At 31.6% G+C, this 20,343-nt stretch overlaps 2 protein-coding genes across 3 annotated transcripts; both read right to left on the reverse strand.

The window, feature by feature from the left end:
- Window positions 1-727: 727 nt before the first annotated feature.
- LOC21392254 (serine/threonine-protein kinase AFC1) lies at window positions 728-4,657 on the reverse strand. Of its 2 annotated transcripts, XM_010099078.2 has the most exons (12): window positions 4,381-4,657; window positions 3,642-3,813; window positions 3,495-3,521; window positions 3,191-3,344; window positions 3,058-3,106; window positions 2,825-2,939; window positions 2,453-2,544; window positions 2,053-2,209; window positions 1,903-1,967; window positions 1,674-1,771; window positions 1,448-1,553; window positions 728-1,354 (listed from the first exon to the last, which is right to left on the reverse strand). In XM_010099078.2, exons 1-12 carry the CDS (start codon window positions 4,486-4,488, stop codon window positions 1,205-1,207), a joined length of 1,293 nt encoding a protein of 430 aa, XP_010097380.1. In that variant the 5' UTR covers window positions 4,489-4,657; the 3' UTR covers window positions 728-1,204. The 2 variants fall into 2 exon arrangements, with proteins under 2 accessions (XP_010097380.1, XP_024022014.1); XM_024166246.1 differs by lacking the exons at window positions 2,825-2,939; window positions 3,058-3,106; window positions 3,495-3,521; window positions 3,642-3,813; window positions 4,381-4,657 and having other exon boundaries at window positions 730-1,354; window positions 3,191-3,296.
- Window positions 4,658-8,522: 3,865 nt separating this feature from the next.
- On the reverse strand, window positions 8,523-9,230 carry LOC21392255. The gene has a single exon (XM_010099079.1). It carries the CDS (start codon window positions 9,228-9,230, stop codon window positions 8,523-8,525), a length of 708 nt encoding a protein of 235 aa, XP_010097381.1.
- Window positions 9,231-20,343: the final 11,113 nt, after the last annotated feature.

Consider the following 20,343-nt stretch of genomic DNA (forward strand, 5'->3'; position numbering starts at 1 on the left):
AAATCATCTCAATTAGAATTAAAACAAAAAAGTTATGACATTTTTAAGAATAGAAAATATATTGTTCATTAACTTGAGTTCGAGTTTATGAACTCGAGTTGAAGGGAAAACTTGAACTCAAGTTTAGCCCTAAACTCGAGTTCAAACTCAAATTTTATAAAAGAACATGAACTTGAATAAAGTTGTAACTCAAGTTCAAACTTTTTCTGAGTTTCGTTCCAAAAGAACAACTCCATATATATAATCTTAGGAAGTTTCTCTAGTGGGCTTGACACACCGATAGTGTTAATTTTTAACCGATGGATCATGTCAAAAGCACATCATATTGAAAAAATATGAAAAATAAATAGTTTTTAATACACATCTGACGGTTGAAAATAAATAACTATGATAATTTAATTTTCTGGTCCTACCAGATAAGGTCTCATAATCCTATGGTGACTTCATAACCTTTTTCATTTTGTCTACTTTTGAGCTAAAAAACTAGATACAACTTGCACCTTGTGAAGCCATGTGATTGTCTGACTTGTCTGCTTTTAGTTGTTTGTGGCAATTCTTGGTAAACGAGACAAAAATCACTTCAAAAAGGCCCTTTCTTATTTTGGCCAACTCAACTTGAGACTCCAACACGCCAGATTTCCCCAGTAAATAATCAACTTATCTGCTTTAGTTGTTTGTGGCAATTCTTTGTAAAGAAGACAAAAATCATTTCAAAAAGGCCCTTTCTTATTTTGGCCATCTCAACTTGAGACTCCAACACGCCAGATTGCCCTAGCAAATAATCAACTTATCTCCTCATAGATTCTTAAAACAAACTGTTTCCAACAATGTTACAACAAAAGACAACGCACAAGGCTGCGGTTCTCATCCTTGGGAGTATTTTTAGAGATGGCTGGTTTCCACATTGTTCAACAAAAGACATCGATATTAATGCGCGTATGACATTTGCAAATTATACCATACACATGATCCTTTTTTTTCACTTCAGAAATCGAAAAAGAAATCATGATGACTAATACAACTTGGAATGGAATACAGAAGAAATCTTATATACCTTTACTATACCGAAGAAATCTTACACTTTGGAATGGAATACATGAGTAAATGCAAGTGAAAACAGAAACACTCATCTTTTCGCTATCTATCCCACTTTTGCGGGTACCTACATACTTCATATCATGTCGGTATTTCTCAATTAAAAGTGTTAGCTACCCCTTCTCATGTCTCTCGTGAAAAAGGGATGTCTTAGCGCTTCCCTTGCCTTGAGTCGCTCCGCCGGGTCGTACCGTAGTAGCCCTTGCAAAAGATCAATCAAGTCGCCGGCAGAGTGATCCACGTGCTGCATTATTAGGTTCTGCAACAGGAAGTTACAAACTAGCGTTTTAGACTCACTTGTGCATGGATGGAGAAGGGCAGAAGGAAGAACGTGAAATTTAAATGTAATTACCGGCAGACGGGGCAATTTCCAAACTGCCCTCATGCTCTCTCTTGAAGTTGCACTGTCAGGCCAATCTAACCGTGCACCTCTCCTGAAGTATTTCTCAGCTCGGCGGCTGCATTAACAGGGTCAAGTACAAGTAGCCCGTATAAGAACTTAAGAACCTTATCTGAAAAAAACAAGGCAGCAAAAAAAAAAAAAAAAAGAGAGCAAGAACACTAGAAAATGCTCTTACTCGGCTCTGAGCACCATATGTTGGGGTAATGGCCCCAAAACCTTCTCCATCATGGCAAGATGTTCCAGGTTTTCATGCGTCTGAAAAAGGGCCTCACCCTGTTCATAATAAAAGAGACTCGCCGTTAACCCGTATTTCAAACTTAATCTTCCTTCAATTATTCACTCAAACCAGCAAATATCATCACAAATTTGATAAATTGCTCATAAACATGGGACCAAATACTCACAGAGCAAAGTTCAACAAGGATGCAACCTACGCTCCATAAATCACAAGGATAGTTCCATCCAACGCCTACAGAGAATTTTAAAAGTTACACTTCATAAGATGAGAATTATAATACTCAAACAGGAGGTTTATGGAGGGAAACAATACTTACCCAATATAACCTCAGGTGCACGATAGTGACGCGTTGACACTACATAGCTATGATCCTGATGTTCATATGTTGTACTCCCAAAATCAATGAGTTTGATGGCGCTTGACTTAGGCAGACTCTTGAAATAGGATCCATCTTTAGCGGACCTTGATAGAAACTTCATTGCAATCAAGACAGATCAAGAATTAGACAACATGAGCATTTTAATTCTGCCTACAGAAAAACTTGATTGAGTCCTATAAGTCTTATGATCCTACAAGTTACCAACAAGGATGCATAATAAATCATAAAATAAAAAAGAAGGGAATTTCCTCTGTCCCAAAATATTAGACAATTAAGTGTATAACATAAGTATGATAACATGTTAGTAGATGGGGAAACAAGAGAAATAAAGTTGTACCTTGCAGTCAGGCACCTTGATGTACTCTGAGGAAACAAGAAGAATATTTTCTGGCTTCAAATCAGTATGAATGAGGCATAAATCATGCACAACTGCAAAAGTGCCAAGGCAAATGACTCAGTCAGGGAGTTGAATTAATCATCATTGCCATTACCAAAACAAACTTGTACAAACAAAAACTTAAATTGCATTTAAATCCAAATTTAGAATTGAGAAATAATCGGTATGGCAATGACACGTGTATCCATGCCAAATCTCAGGTTTATTTTAAACTTGTTTGAGGAACAAGCTGAAAATAGGTTTTCCTAAATTCTGCTTCTCATAATTATTTGAAAGAACTTAGATATGATGGTTCAAGAATTGTCCACACACATGCTACAGACTCCAAAATTTGCCTTGCAAGCTCCCGAACAAGATCAATGGGAAAAGAACGATAGCTGTTTTTGCGAAGAAAATCGTATAAGCTTGGTCCAAGCTTCTCAAATACCTGTTGCAACCATTTAAATTCATCCGCAAGTTTTTTCACTTACAGAATATTCAGGCATCAGGGAACATAGAACATCCCCCTCAAATGAATCAAATCAGGAGTACCAACAGATACTTACAATACAAATATGATTACGATAGTCAAACCAATTCCGTATTTGCACACAACTGCAAAGAATAAAACCGCTTATCCCAACATCGACTATAAATTACAACCAACAAAGAAAAACAAAGAGAATAAAGCATGCTTACCGAGAGCCACCAACATCATGTCTGGCAAGCCTCTGCAGGACGTCAATTTCAATCATGGCAGCTTCACGATACTTAGGTATGGAGCGAACAATTTTAATGGCAACAACCTCCTTCTTTTCATCGTCGAGACATTCCAACACTTGCCCAAAAGTCCCTACAAGAGTCCAATCCAAGAACCATAATTAGTAAAGATAACCCAAATCTATCCATCGAAACTCCAAAACATTGAAATGCTAATATGAAGGAAAGAACCCCTTTTTTGCATGAAGGTATTCTTTCACCGTGGATGCATTAAAATACCAACCTTCACCCATTTTGCTGAGAATCCTGTCTGCAGGTATGACAGAAAAAAGGCATCAAACGAATTATGAGCATCACACACTGATAAAGAAACATAAAAAATGTGCAAAGAACAGAAAAATTCAAAAAAAAAATTTTGAAAAAAACTTACAACGTGGGGTTAAATTTTCTCCAATGGCAAACATGTAATGACCATCTTTATCATCAGGTCGCCAAGGAGGGGAACCATTACAAGGCGGTTCCCTGTAAAACATCGATGAATAAGCATAATTCGGCAACATTCCATTCCCAAACTCTTGCACGCAGTATATTGCCGGCAGAACCTGGATTAGAATTTGTATAATCACACACCAAATACCATTCAAATCCGCCATAATTCAGACAATTTCTAAAGCCATAATTCAATTTCAACTCCGCTCTGCGCTAAAATTTTCAACACCCATATCAAAAATCACACACCAAATACCATTCAAATCCGCCATAATTCAGATCATTTCTAAAGCTATAATTCATTTTCAACTCCGCTCTGAGCTAAAAATCCATATCAAAAATCACAAATTATGTTCGATAAAAGCTTTCTTCTTCTACAATAAAGATTTAATTTTAATTTATCAGAAATGCAAAGCAAATTGGCGAATAAAAATCAGGATATGAAATTGAGGATAAATAAATTACACAGTCCAAAAAACCATTCAAATCTCCGAAAAATTTCAGATCATTCTTAAACATTTTCAATCAGAACGCATCAGTGACTGAAATTCTCAACAATCCAAAGTGAAAGCTCACAAGCTGACATTTGATGAAATCCGTTTTCTTCGGTAACAAAGATCCAATTTTTATTCATCAGAAACGTAACAAAAATGAAATTGAGAATACGTAGAGAGAGAAACCTTGGGAGGTGGAAGAGGAGGAGGCATGTCCCAAGTCAAACGAGGTCTCTTCCTGGGACGCTTGTCCATGTTCTTGTGCGGGAACTCCATTATCCTCTGCGTCTCCATTCTCTCTATTTTTTCCTCCGAGAAAATTCCAGAGAAAAATTCCAGAGATTTTGAACAACGATTGAGCTTCTGAGAATGGAAAATTCGCGGAAAGGAAAATCCTTGACGAGGAAAAAAAAGAAGAAGAAGAAAATGAAAAAATTTAGGTAAGCTTGGCGGAAGAAGGAGCGAGATCTGGGAAGAAAGTAAAGGCAATGGCGGAGGAGGAGTTAAGTTAACCCTTGGTTAGGACTTAACCCGGATAGGAAGGCGCGTTTCTAACCATGGTTAGGCGATGGGTGAAAATTGAGATGGGACAAGAGTGTGGGTCCGCGCTTTTTCTTTATTCACCAATGGCCCTCAATTTTATGGTCGTGCAAACTTTATCTCTTAGATTAGAATTATGAGATTAAAATTATTTTTGATTTACGTATATTTTTTATGAGAGAAAATACTATAGTGAATTATAAATTATGATTCGAATCAGGGTATAAATCTCCTTACCAACGTCACATTAAATTTTAAAATTTGTTGTTTTACTCTTTAGACGTTGTGAGTCTGTTTAGTTTGTTAATTTAAATTTTTAATTAGAATTGAGATGTGACTTTATATGAGAGTTTTTTACTGTAATAAAAAAGTTAGATATGACTATTTCTAAGAGATTTTTACTGTAGTAAAATTCAAATTCTAAATTCAAATCGATAAAATGAACGGAGCCTAAATTAATTCCCCATAATCTTTTCTATTGAAACAGACAGAAAAATTAATTAAATAAGGTCATATGGTGTTTTCTTTTCCAATTTGTAATTGAGTAAATATTTAACATAAGAGGCTAAGAATGATTAATTCAAAGTTCAGGAAGTAAAGCAACAAATTTTAGGGGACCAAATGAACTGCCCTTAAACTTTAAAGGATGAAGTGAAAATCATCATGAAGATGAGATGTACTTGTGAGAAATAATGGTTGTGTTTGGAATTGATCTCATTTTTTTCACATTTTTCAGGAAAAAAAAAATGAAAACGTTTTCAAAACGGCGTTTGACGTAATAAAGGCAAAAAAACATAAATGAAAATGATTTTTTAGTTTAGTGTAAAATGATAGATAAATAAAAAATGACTTTTAGTCGTATTTTATTTTTTATTTTCGTTTTCTCCTCTCTTGAGCAGAGAGAGAGAAACATTAATGGGTTTTTTATACTGAAAATAATCTTTGATAAAACTACCAAACGCATTTTTAAAATTGATTTTTGTCTGAGATTGAAAACGTTTTCATTTTTATTTTCATACAAAAAATAAAATCATTTTAGAACGAATTTCAAACACGTCCAATAATTTTTCCTAATTTTTACCTAAATACAATTTTTTCGCTTAGGTCTTTTAAAGTCCAGAAAGTATTTCCTCTATTTTTCAAAGCACGTAAAAAGTAGCACTTCTTTTAACTTTTTTAGTTTAATTTTTTGTAATGTCTAATGGTCTTAGATATTCTACATGTTGTCTAAATTTGTGTTGAGCTATACTTATTTGAACAAGTTTTTTTTTTAATTTTTTTCATTTTAAGAGGAAAGTGTTTTTTTTTTTAAAAAGACCTAAATTTTTTTTGGGAGAAAGAGGAAAATAGGCCAAGACTTGAGATGAATTAAAATTAATAGGCCAATAGTTTACATAAGTTAATAAATAGGCCAAATTATTATTTTCGTCCATAACTTGTCTGGTTATGAACCATAACTTGACAAGTTATTGTCCATAATTGTCTATAACTTGTCTGACTATGAACCATAACTTGACAAGTTATGGCCTATTACTTTCTATAACTAAAAATTGACCTATATACTTTCTTAAACTTTTCATATTGGCATATTTTCTACTATTTTCTATTTTTTTTATCACGTTAGTGGTACTAGACAATTCTACGTGTGGGTTTAAAGATTTCAAAATGTAGTGTAATGTACTGCATAGTAAACTATTTGCCCCATACTATTAGAGTGACAAGACAAATTTATATTTTTTTTTTCTTTTTAAACATTTCCCTTTCTTCTTAAAAAGAAAAAAATAACTTGTTCGAATTGTTGTTATAAATTTCCTTCACATTGTTGATTGTCTGAATGTAAAAGGATCACTTGAAAAAAAAAAAAAAAAACTAAGAGAGGTGTTTAGAAACTAGTATAGCCAATACAAATTTGAATAATATAAGAATATTTATCGGTAATTTGATAATTTAAAAAAAAAAAGTAAACCAAAAAAGTTAAAAGAAAAAATATTTTTTTTTGTCTATTTTAAAAAATAAAGGGGTTATTTTTTAGATTTTAACTTAAGAGTTAAAGTTGTATTTAAGTAAAACTCAAATTTTTTTTGAATTTTCTCATTTTTAAGAGACCGTAAGGTTTGTTTCAAATTTGGATGAAGAAGAAGCCCGTTGGCTATGTTTGACCGGTCCTTTGATTTGTTGCCGCGTGTTATATGGGTCTACAAAGACGAAAGTTGTAATTAATTAATTAAATTTAATAGTGAAATTTCAATGCCTTTTATTAGAATCTTATATTAGTTGGAGATATTGATATGATCCACTTAATAAGATGATAGTAATCATTCCTTAATAAGTCAATTTTATTAGGTTGAGTTAGGCCTAATATCCTTTAATTTTTTGCCTAATTTTACAATGTTGGGTCCCCCAATATCGACTTATTCGTAGCGGTTTGGCATGGTCCACGCTGTGCGTGAAGGGACGTATTAGAATCCTACATTGGCTGGAGATATTAGCATGATCTAACTTAATAAGGTGAGGGTATTCCTTCTCTAACAAGCCGATTTTGTTAGGTTGAGTTAGGCCCAATATCTTTTAATTTCTCTAAAACTTTTCAACCAAAAAAATATAACAATAATTATTTAAAACAAAACAGCAATAATACATTGAGCTAAAATAATAATAATAACGAATTTAATTAATAAATAAATTTCAATGCCTTTCAACCAAAAAAATATCAATAATTTTTCAAAAAAATAATAATACATTGAGCTAAAAAAAAATAATAATAACGAATTTACTTAATAAATATTAAATTTATTTTTTAAAGAGATATTAAAGAAAAAATTACTTAACTTACAATTAAATGTTTATGTGTGTGTATTTTTATTTCTTACTCTTAATTAGTACTCTTTTGTTAATATAATTATTTGACTGAAAAAGATATTAATTAAAAGTAAGAAGTAAAAATTAAAGACCTATATACACTTATGAAGATATTTGTCAAGATTTCTCAATATTAAATTTATTCAACATATATGAGATTTATTAGTTATTTTAGCTCGTAAATATAAACATCAGCCCTTCTTAAAAAAAAATAGAAAATAGCTATAAAATATGAATTATAAAAACTATTTTTTAGCTAAAAAAATTCGACTATAAATCGGCCATGTTTTGTAAATAACCTTTTCAACTAATTAATTCTTGTGGTTATTTACAAGAATTCGGTATCTTGCATTTTATTTTTAAGAAAATGTTTCTTTTCATTATTTTTCTAAATAAAGTACGTAAAATTATATAAAAAATCAAGAAATAAAAGGACATTATATCCTTTTATTATAAGGATTTTGATTTGATTTTCTTTCAGAATTTATTAAACATGTTTTAGACTAAAATGTTTGGGATTTCATTTTGTGTTCTAAAAACAACCTTAAATTTGGCTTTAAATCTTTGCCAATGTGAGGGTGAATTTTTTCCGAAAAATAAATTGATGACACGAAGTGCTCATTCTTCAAGCAATTCTACTAAAAACGACAATAAAAAGATAGAAAAGAGTGCAAAAGTCCAATTTGCATCAGTGAGAGAAAGAAAGAAAAAAGAAGTGCTACTAGTTTATTAACAAGGCTAAATTATAGCAAAATGAAATCCAAGTCTTCCTAAGGAAGACCATCAGTAATAAACAAATAATTATTGCTTATAGTTATAACTGAGAAACTAAAAATTCCATCTAGATATTTACACAGAATCCTATGATCAAGTACATCTTTACTTAATCAATGAAAGTTAGGACAAATATAGCAAAATTAAATCAAATTTCAAAAGTTTGGACTGACCACATAGTCAGGAACCAAACCTTCTCCATTCCCCAATTGATAATTGAAAGCTCCTGAGCCTGAGTTGATTATCTGTTCAGTGATGTCCAAACATGATGATGATGATGTCATTTGAGGAACATGATCGAAACCCGCCACCGCCGGTGATGAGACGGCAGCGTCGAGTAAACTGGAAGGACTAATTTGAAAGGAATTATCGGGCAGAGGCAAAGGAAGAGGCAGAGGTGGAGGGTTTTTCCATTGAGGAATTGGTGCAAGGAGAAGTGTTTGAAGCAATGGTCCTGCCTCCAACACAGCCTGCAGCAGCCTCCCTTTCTCGGGCAACGCCTTCCCCTCGACAACGAGCCTGTCCATCGGCGCAGCAGCCGATGAAGAACAAGCGCGCTGGTTATGATCCTCCGCAGCAATGTTGGTGTTGTTGATCAAGTTATAACAAGTGCCACTTATGTTGTCTGATTCCTCAACTAGTGTTGGAGAGTAAAAGTTTGTGAAATCAGGAAGCTTTGGGATCATGACATCATGATGATCAGATGTCATAGGTTTGAGGGCCAAGATTTTGTTCAAGAGGGCTTGGAGGTCATTTCTGGCTTCATCCCTTTCCTTTTGTGCTTCATCCCTTTCTTGCCATGCACTTCTAAGGAGACTAAGCAAGTGCTTTACTGTCTCATGGCTTTTGGCCCTCTCTTGCATTAATAAAGATTTTGCTGATTCGAATTCCAAGTTGGTGCAGAGAAGCTTGTTTTTCAGTTCATCAATGTTCTGGTATTTTTCAAAGGCGAATCAATGTTAAAGAGTACTAAATAGTTAGTCAATATACACAGATTCAAATGATCACTTGTCTAATTTTTGATACTTCAATTGATGTCTAACCAATCATATTATATACTTATACACACATTTTGTATAAATGCTAAATGCTATAACATACACAATCTCAGCATCACTATTGAACCATATTTTCAGTTGAAGAAGGAGAAGAAGACGAGAAATTACTTGTAGGATAGAAGTGACCCCATTTTAGACCTTAATTTGCAGGTTTATATACGTATACATATAGACATATATGGTGGTTACTTTGTTCAGAAAAATATGTTTATATATATGGAGGTTACTTTAAGACATGTAGATCTTTCAGACAAATTGGATATAATGTAAAGTGTAAACAATCTCAATAGACATCAATACTAGTAGAAGCAGCAAATAGCGCAAGGATTTAATGCAAACTAGTCCATATAAAAGAAATCCAACATTACTCTCAAGAAATCAGAATATTCAGAACCCTCTTTTTATTTATTTATTTGTTCTTAATAAGCAGATTTTATAATAGACAATTTTGAAGAAGGTAAACTTAAGCATTACACATGAGTAAATTAATGAAACAACAAACAAGAACCATAAAAATAATAAATAGTGAAAAACAATATCAGAAAGTATTCTAATTAAAACATACAAAATACAAACTAAAAATTATAAGCAAAAAAAAAAAAAGAAAAAGAAAAAGGTAGTTGTAATAAGATCTACTTCACAGTTATTCAAACAACATGACATTGACATATACCAAGTTGAAGTAATCAAGAAATCTAACACACATTACTCAAGATTTATTCTTGATAAGCAAATTTATAAATAATCTATTATGAAGTAGGAAAACTTAAGCAATATTACACAGGAATGAATTACGAAAACAACAAACAAGAACCATATAATCATAATAATGAAAAACGAAAACTTTGAAAACATGCCTTTCCAGGCTGAAAAAAATCAGAAGGTTCTAACAACACACAAATACAAACTAAAAATTAGAAGGAAAAAAAATAAAAGTAGTTATTATGAGAATTAACTATTTCATAATAAACTATTCAAACAACACGACATGACATGCCACGCTTATAACTATATGAATAAAAATAAATAAAAACTACACATCTAATTTGCCCAATATTGAAACCAATATATACAAGAAGCAACTTATGTACTTCAAACGTGCAAAGATCGAACACAAACTAAAAAGAAAAGACGGATTGAAAGGAAAAGACCCACCTCTGAATTAGTATTCCACATCTTTTTCTCGTCTCCTTTTGTTTTGATTTTCTCTCGGAACAAACAGCAATGCAGAAGTGGTAGGATTAGGGCACAAGGGTAAGAATTTAAGAGGACTGAATTAACAATAATCATGATCATAAAAGGGTAAGTACCAAAAGGAGTTAGAAGGGGCCGTACGGTGGTGTTGACTTCTGCAAAAGCTTCCATAAATAGTAAATATTAATCCAATATGGAAGAGTATAAGGAATGTTAAGAGGAAACTTTCTATAAATTATTTCATTTATTTAAAGGCTTGACGTCTCTATTTTTGTCTTAAAATCTCTGAGAGATTATCCTCCATGCATAGAGGGATTTTGTCCCCTCCTATATAATATTCGTATGTGTGTATGAAGTGTATATATATATATATATATATTTATTAAATTTGCACACAATAAAATGTGAGTATCATTATGTCACGTGATAGTTTTAATTATGTGACGTCAATTTAAATGTGTCGTTATATATGTAATATTTTTTTTAAATATATATACATATATATATAGGAATTGTATCTGGTCAGGCACTTGGAAAGTGCCTGACCAGTTAGGCACTTGTATAATCGTGTATAAATTATGTATATTTATACGTAAATCATGTATATTTACATGTAAAGTCATGTATATTTAACATGAAATATAATAAATCAATCAATATACATATTTTCATGCTATGTGTTCACTAATTGCTATAAAAAAAACATGTTTTGAGGATTAATATACATTGTCATTTCTTATAACTTAACATACATGATTTATATGTAAATATACACGATTTACATGTTAATCTACACGATTGCATAATTATACAAGTGTCACGTAAATATACACAACTTACGTGTGAATATACACACTTTATATAAAAATATACAAGTGCCGTTCTGATCAGGTATTTTTCAAGTGCCTGACCAGAGACCTTGCCTATATATATATATGATAATTGCATTAGGAATCATTAAAAAAATGATTTTTTTTTTCAATAAGAATTAAGATGGTCTGTGTTGTTGCTACATGTGGTTCTTAATGTCACATAGTGACGTGAGGCACATGATCAAGATCTAAACGTAAGCTTTGAAGCCCAATCATAAGAGCTGTACTTTTTCTCTGACTCCTGTCGAAGTGGTTAAAAAAAAGGATATTTTAATCAATGATTTAAGATTTCTTTCAATAATCTTAGGCCTTAGTGAAGTTTCTTCATAATCCAGTATATTTTTGAACGCCGAATCTATGAATGTTTGAACAATATTGGGCCCGTTTAATTCACTGATTCGAATTTTTAATTTGAGTTGAGATGTGATTTTATGTGAGAGCTTTTTACTGTAGCAAAAAAGTTAAATGTGATTATTTCTGAGAGCTTTTTACTATAGCAAAACTTGAATCGGTGAAATAAACGGAGCTTTAATTTATTTCTTGGTGTAAGACTAAATTTCCTGCTGCTAAACTTCTCCAACATCAATAGTACATCTAATGATTATTGTGTTGCATTTTTCATTTCTATATATTATATAGAAGGAATCTCTCACAAAATAAACCATAAAAAAATTCTACATATATATATTCATAGGTTATATATCATATCTTGAAGATAAAATAATAACAAATATTATATCGTAAGTAGAGCTACAAATTTAGGTTGAAAAAATGGGCAGTCTGAGGCCATCATTGTTGGCTGGATTGGGCCGAGGTTCTAAACTTGAACTCCCTTTTTGAAAAAATACATTATAAAATTCTAAGTTGGGCTTGACTGATTCTCTTCTTTTCAAGATTAGGCTGACCCGACCCGAAATTTTTATTCAGACCACCACACAAACCGGGCAGTATGAACGTTCACCACTATGTAATGTAACTATCATATATGCTCCATATAGCGTAAGCCGTCCATGGACTTCCAAACCAAAAATGTAACCTTTCATTATCATATAAGATTTGTTCCTTCCAAAAGCTAAATCGTGAAGTAAAAGCAAAATATTTCTTCCCTTGTATTCGCAAAATAAAACAAAAATGATTCTGATATTCTAATGGCTGGACAATTACATTACATGATTGTTACATGCTTGTAGTGTAGTTCAAGCGTTCTTTTCTTATTATTATTATTATTATTTTTTAATACAGTTCAAGCGTTATTGGTTAACACTATAAACGAAACTTGTCATAGCATTTAAAAGAAATCTCGATTAGGAAAATATATATATGGTGTGATGCAATGTACGTGTTGTTAAGACTGACACGTAAAAGTGTAAGATCTAATGATTTTATTTTCACCAGTTTTATATGATACATATTAATCGTGATGAATGGAGGCAAAATCTTGATGTACACGGGCAAAAGCTTATTGCCTTTATAGCGTTTGGTTGATGTATTCGTATTATGATTTGAATTATGGTTCGTAGTTCGTTACGATATTTTTTCTCATAAAAAACACAAGTAAATTGAGAATGGTTCTGAATCATGATTCTAGTTGATGTAATCTATGTGTGATATTGTTAACATCAAAATCTGGAGAATCAAACTGGAGAATTTGAGATTTTTCTCATAATTAACTAACTTTTGGTACTGATTATTCTTTAGTTAACGATTACAAGTTGCTAGAGAGCTAATAAAAAGTTGCCACGTGCATGTTTTCAAACTAATTCTCTGACTAGCTAAACATGTTTTCAAACTAAGTTACACCAGTTTTTTTTATCTTTTTATACAAGATAAAATGTAAAATAAATGAATTAAAAAATAAAGAAGGATTAGCTATATAGAATTATAATATTACATGTACGAATACAAGACACGTAAAAACTTAACTACAATACTAATAATTTTTTTGCCAATAATTTGTTTTAATCTACCTCATATGTTATGAAGTTGCACTTTCTAGAGTTTATCTTTGGGATGATCTCTATTGATGGAGGCAAAATCTTTATGTACACGCACAAAGGCCTATTGCCTTTATATTTATATTTAAAATGTTAAATTTATTTATTTTTTTTTACATAATTATTAAGCTTAGAAAGTTGTAAAAGTAAAATTATATGTTAAAAAAATTAAAAAAATTACAAAAGTTGTAATGATTACATGAAAAAGTAAACATTTCAACGAATAGCAATCAAATGTTAAATTTCTCTTATAGTGGGAAGTTTACCATAAAGTATAACATATGAGAAATATAACACAATAAATAGTATTGCATTAGAGAGTGTTTTTTATACTCAAATATTAAATTTACAATTAGCACATCAATTATAGCATTCTATTAAAGATGCTCCTATTATTTTGAACTTGGAAGTGAGGATTCAAACATCGAACTTTATTATTGAAGGTTGGTGTTGATTCATGTTAGGGTATGTCTGCGGTCATAAAACTTTATTCTTTCTTATCTTTATATTAGTTGAACAACACATGCTATACACTTAGAGAATAATCTATGCGTTAAGTTTTAATTACCGTGTTATTATTTAAAGCATATAACATATGAATATAAAATTCTAAAAAGGAACTAAAATGAAAGAAAAGGTAAAATTTCAGGATAAGAAGCCAAAAAAGAGTCCAAAAGGACTAAAATGAAAAAAAAAGTAAGTTTTCGGCTAAGAGGACCAAAATGGAAAAAATAAAGTTACAGGATAAGAATAAAAAATGTGTCAAAAAGGACTAAAATGAAAAAATAAATAAATTTTAGGGCAAAATGGACCAAAATGAAAAAATGATAAAGTTTTAAGGTAAAAAGAAAAAAGGGTAAAAAAAATAACAATAATAAAGAAATAAATAAGTTTTAGGGCAAAAAAAAAACTAAAACAAAAAAGAATAAAATTTCAAGACTAAAATAAAAAAGGATTAAAATGAAGAAATAAATAAATTTTAGAATAAAAGAAACTAAAACGAAAAAATAAAATAAAATTCCAGTGCAAAAGTAAAAAAAAAAAAAAGGTAAAAAAATTTAAAATAAGGGAATAAATAAATTTTAGGACAAAATGAACCAAAACAAAAGAGAAACAAAATTTCAAGAGAAAAATAAAAATGGGTCAAAAAAGGATTAAAATGAAGAATAAATAAGGTTCAAAACACTACTAGAAAGAAATATTTAAGTATAATATCTGAAAAAAATAACTTAGACAAATAAAAAAAAAGTTTGAAAGAAGGGTAAGAACGAAATAATATAAAATTTTGGGGAAAAAGCAAAAGGAAAAAGAGTAGATAGAAAGAAGAAAACCATCAAAAGCGAAAAAAAAAAAAAAAAAAAAAAAGAAAAAAAAAACGCACGGTTTAACAAAAAAAAAGAAAAAAAAAAAAAAAAAAAAAAAGAAGAAGAAAGACGCACGTTTCAACCAAAACGTGCAAACACTGTAGGGGAACAGTGTTTTTGTGTGTGTGATAATTAGTAGTTTTTTATTCTTATTAATATGTATATAGATACCAGATGATTAAAAATAAAATCATCTTAAAAAAAATAAAGAACCGATTAGCTATATTTGAAACGACGACATCCTAAAAGAAAATTATTCAGCCTGTTCGATTCGAGTTTAAAATTTAAGTTTTACTATATTAAAGTCTCGTTCATTTTATCAATTTGAGTTTTTAATTTTAAATTTTTACAGTAAAAAGCTCTCAAAAAATGTTACATTTAACTTTTTTTGCTACAGTAAAAAACTCTCAGAAAATATCACACTTCAGCTCAAATTGAAAACTCGAATTCACAAAGTAAACGAGGCCTAAAAAGTTATCAGAAACAGTCACATTTAATTTTTTTATTATAGTAAAAAATTCTTATATAAAATTACATCTCAACTCAAATTAAAAATTAAAATTAATAAATTAAACGGCCCAATATATTCCTTTGTCACGGTGGAATTTAGGAATTGTAGTCCCTGTGCTTCTGTTTGTCTGCAGTCAGCAGATATGCGACGATGACTGGTCCATACCGAGCTAGAGTGGAAGAACGATAAAGCAGTCAATAGAATTAAAACGACGGGGATTATGGAAACGACAAAGTATGGGAAAGATAACAAATAATGAAACCGATAATTGATTTGAAAGAATTAAAAATCAACAGTGACACAATCACGTTTTTTTTTTTTTTTTTTTTGGGTGGGGGGATAAGGACAATGACGCGATAACTTAAAAGCCACAACAACTACAAAAAGGAGCAATGACAATTGATTTAGGTCCCGTTTACTTCACCGATTTGAGTTTAGAATTTGAATTTTATTACAATAAAAAATTCTCAGAAACAGTCACATTTAATTTTTTTACTACAGTAAAAAGCTCTCACATAAAATCACATCTCAACTCAAATTATAAACTCGAATCAGCGAAGTGAACGGACCTTAAATCAATAGTAAAAACAATAATGACGTAAGAAACGACAAATTACTAGAGAAACGACGTTAGAACAAAATCAACATCAATTTGTAAACAAACACCGATATGGAATAACAGAAGTTGGGAAGTCAATTAATGAAAACAACAGTGTGACGAAGAATGACAATTCAAACGGACAATAGTTTTCTTAAATTTCTCTTACATTTAGAAAGGCAATAATTAAATGTTACACTCCGATTTACTTAAAAACGACAAGAAACTGAAAAACATATACTAAGAGACTAGCCATCAATTCAAAGAACAGAAACCAATGAGAACGACATTGAAAAAGAAAAACGACCAAAATAATAAGAATCACAAATTTTTATTTTTTCTTATTTGTTTAGGGCTATAAGAATGAGAAGTGACAATAATATAGAAGGCGATAATTGTTAGAAAAAACGACACTAGAATGTAAGGAGCATTAAAATAATTAGGATTAATTTCAAAAATTCCCCCTGAACGACACTTTGTCTCTGAATTTTAAAACGTAACATCCGCTCCTTTTGAACTTTGTTCCGTTAACAAATTTTCCCCTTTCGTTACAATGAGTGACAGAATTCCCACATGTCACTTATTTAGTGAGATTTGAAAGTGCAATTATGCTTATGCTCTCTTAATAAGATTAGATCTCATGAATTAATCGACAGAATTCACCATCTTCGTTCCCAAAAATCAAATCTTTTTTTTAAAAACATAAATAAGAATTCTTCATTTTTTTTAAAAGTCAACAGATCTCATTGGGGCAAGAAATATGATCAAAATTCCAAACTATAAAGAAACCCAAACTCTATTGATGAAGATGACTCTGAACTCCCAACATAAAGAGACAAGAAATCCGACGTAATCATCGAAGAAACAACTCTAGCTCTTCACTAATCATACAAACTCTTATATTTTTCAAATCTCTAAAGGTCAACTGATATGCAATTTTCAAGTGAACACTAAACCTCTTAAGCTTTAATCTACGAGTTCAACATCATTCATGAAATGCCCAGAAAAAGACACAAACCAATAGTCAAAACAGGGATCAAGATTATTTTTTTCCCTCCCTATTATCAGGAATAAATTCAAATCAGAAAACTAAAGAAAAATCTTTGTTTTATTCCGCCCCTGTCACATCTGCAAGTCAAATCGCCGCTCGAACTCGTAGCTCCGCTAGCCTTAACGTAAAGCTGAAGCTCAGAAAGGCGACACAACATCCTCAAGGGCCGCTTCCACAGGTCGTCTCCCTCATTCAAATCTGTCGCCCCTCACCGTAGAAGCCCTCGATCCATCGCCCATCGCCATAAAAGCTGCCCATTGTTGCGAAGGTCATTGAGCCCATCGTCCCTCATCACGATCTGGTGGCCTGAAATCCATGATTTTGGTCTGATGAGGGAGAGCGAGAAAGAATGAAAGGAAAAGTTAAAGAATTAACTTGTTATTTTATTTAATTTAATATGAAACATTTGTATTAATAATTATCTTTAAAAAAAAATTTACTTAAACATTTTATCCTCATGTATCAAATGAAAAGCCTTTTTTTTTATTTACACATTTGAGCTTTTTTAATCCCCTTTTTAATAACTTGGGGTTTTTACAGGTATTTTATGATAATACCCTCATCAGATGAGTCATGTACCTGACACGTGACGAATTTCGTCACTCATTGTATAATGCCTGAGAAAATCCCAGACCTTAAATAATACAATTTATTTATTTAAGCCAAGGATTTTCCTAGAAAATATTATGTGACTAAAGGATTTATGGAATTAATATCTGTATTCCTAAATTCTGTAGCAGATTTCATGTTAAGTTCATGTTTTCGATCAAGTAAATTCGATCAATAAATTCTCACCGTACTTTAAGGCGGAATAATTTTCAGTACAAGTATAGTTTGAGAATCTTAATTTCAAGAATCTCCAAACACAGCATGATGTTAGCAGCGTAAAAAAAAACGCACTGACATTTTTAAAGAAGAGAAAATCCTTAATTGCCAGACAGCTAGGTTAAAGTCACAAGATAAATACCCATAGTAGAAGGGCACAATGTGAGCTCGGGATTCGACACCGTCAGAAACAGCGTCATTCCCGAGATTTAATGCAGAAAAGTTAAATTTAGAATTTATTCAGTCTAGAATTAATTTCAAGACTTGAAACAGTTTAAGATATTACGCGAGTGAGAATTTAATGTGATCCCTAAGTAGTCGGGAATTAATATTAAATTGTAAATAAGCAGTTGAAAAGGAATCGTCAGAAACTAGAATTTCCTGTCGGCTAAGTTACTTACCTACAATCAGCATAATTTTTAGCAGTTTCAAGAGAAACTTAAGAGAGTGGACAAAAGTACAAGGGGTAGGATTTATTTTTCTCTCTCTCATTCTCCACTTGGCCGGCCATGTATAGTAGAAATAGAGCCAAAATTTGGCTAGTTGAGTGTGATAAAAGGTTACAAGTTATGGTGTGATGTGATGGTAGTGGTTGAAGGGGAATTAATGACAATTTTGCTTCTCATTTTCTCCTTCCATAACCGGCCAAGAAAGGGGAGAATTGAACCAAAATTTGGTTGATTGAAGGAGTTAATGTGATGTTAAAAAATTATTCCAAGTTGCCTATAAAAGGAACCATCATAGGATAAGCTTCATTTTTTTTCTCCTCTCCTTTTTCCCACATCAAAAATCCGGCCATACACACCATTTCCTCTCAAATATTTTCTCCCACTCTCTCAATCTTGAGCCACTATCAAACCATAGAAGAAGAAGAAGAAGGAGATCAAAAGATCTAGGAGGAGACTAGTCAAGCCTTCCTTCAAGGGTAAAGAAACTCTAAATCCTCTCTTTATCATGTTTTGGGAAAGTTTGAAATAGAGAAATATTCTTCTCAAATTTCCTTATACTCTTATAGTTTCAAGCCATTAACAATCCTAGAGGAGTTCAAGGGTTTTTCAAGAGAAAGAGAGAATTCTTCAAGGGTAAGTTCTTAAACTCCCCTCCATTAATTTCTAGCCAACTTTAAGCTTGGATTTATGGATGTAAATTTGTGGTTCTTGAAGAGATAAGATTGTAATAAGGGTGTGTGAGTTTTATGTTAGTTTTGTGAGTTTTGAGGTTAGTTTGATGTGGTATGTTTATGCTTAATCTAAGTTGCTTATTTTCATATTAGAGGAAAAATTTTCCGGTGACTTTGACCGTGAAAATGAGGACCATAGAGCGAGATTTTTCAATGTTTTAAAGCTTGAACTTATAGCCCTGGATGTTTTGAACATTTTCGGTTACTATGATAAAACCTAATTTTAACTCTAAAACCAAGTTTGAAGCCATTTTGTAAAAACGGACAAGCTGTCCACCACAGTCCAAAAAAAAAAAACTGGCAGCCACTAGTTTAGCCAAACGGGACTCTTAGAGCCAAAAAAAAAAACTGGCAGCCACTAGTTTAGCCAAACGGGACTCTTAGAGGCTGAATCTCAATTTTTCACAAAAGTGACAATTTTATATTTTGATCAGACGAAGAAATTTCATGAAGAAAAGATTTTCAAAATCTGACCCTAAGAGGTACTAAAATACAGATTCCTGAAACGGCACAGTTTTTTACTAAAACAGTTTCAAGAAAAATAGCAGCTACGGTTTTCGGCCAAACGGGGCCTTTAGAGGCTGAATTTCAACTTTCACCAAAAACGATAATTTTAGATCTCGACGAGATGAGAAATTTTCATGAAGAACAAAATTTTGAAATCTGACTCTAAGATATAGTAAAACACAGATTTCAGAAACTGCACAGTTTTTAACGAGACAAAACTAAAACAGTGTCGGTTTCAACAAAAAGTTATAAAAGAACCCGAGATAGAATTTCAGTAAAATACAATGACATTAAACCTCATTTTAATGAAAGTATTCATAAAGAAAATTTTCAAGAAAAATGCTTTCTTTAAAGAACATAGTGGGTTATCGAGCAAATCATCCCGACAGGCACCTACGAGCCCAACACGATAGGTCCTCAGGATTTCGAGGATTTGATGTGGGTCCAATGCCCGCATTGATTTAAGATACTCCGTTTGAGTTTAAATTTATGCGGCCTAAGAGTTAAAATGCCGTGAATAAGTTTCCAGGCCGAATTGAGCCTTAATATTATAATAAGTCCAATGAGGAAAATTATGGAGACTAAGTTACTAGATGGGGTAAATGATTTTCAATCTAGACATAAGTATGTTAAGGGCAATTAAAGAAAATAAAATTTTGAGGATCTAATAAATTGATCCTTATAGTAAATTATCATTCAGAAAATGAAAGGAATACCTACCTTAAGAAAATGGTTAGATTCCTTCATAAGTTGCTAAAATAGAATAGCAAACGACAGTTAATCTCACACTCTCAATGGGTGTTCATTTTCAGAAATAAGCAA

The sequence above is a fragment of the Morus notabilis genome, unplaced genomic scaffold (assembly GCF_000414095.1).
Source record: "Morus notabilis unplaced genomic scaffold, ASM41409v2 Scaffold140, whole genome shotgun sequence".
Lineage (NCBI taxonomy): Eukaryota > Viridiplantae > Streptophyta > Magnoliopsida > Rosales > Moraceae > Morus > Morus notabilis.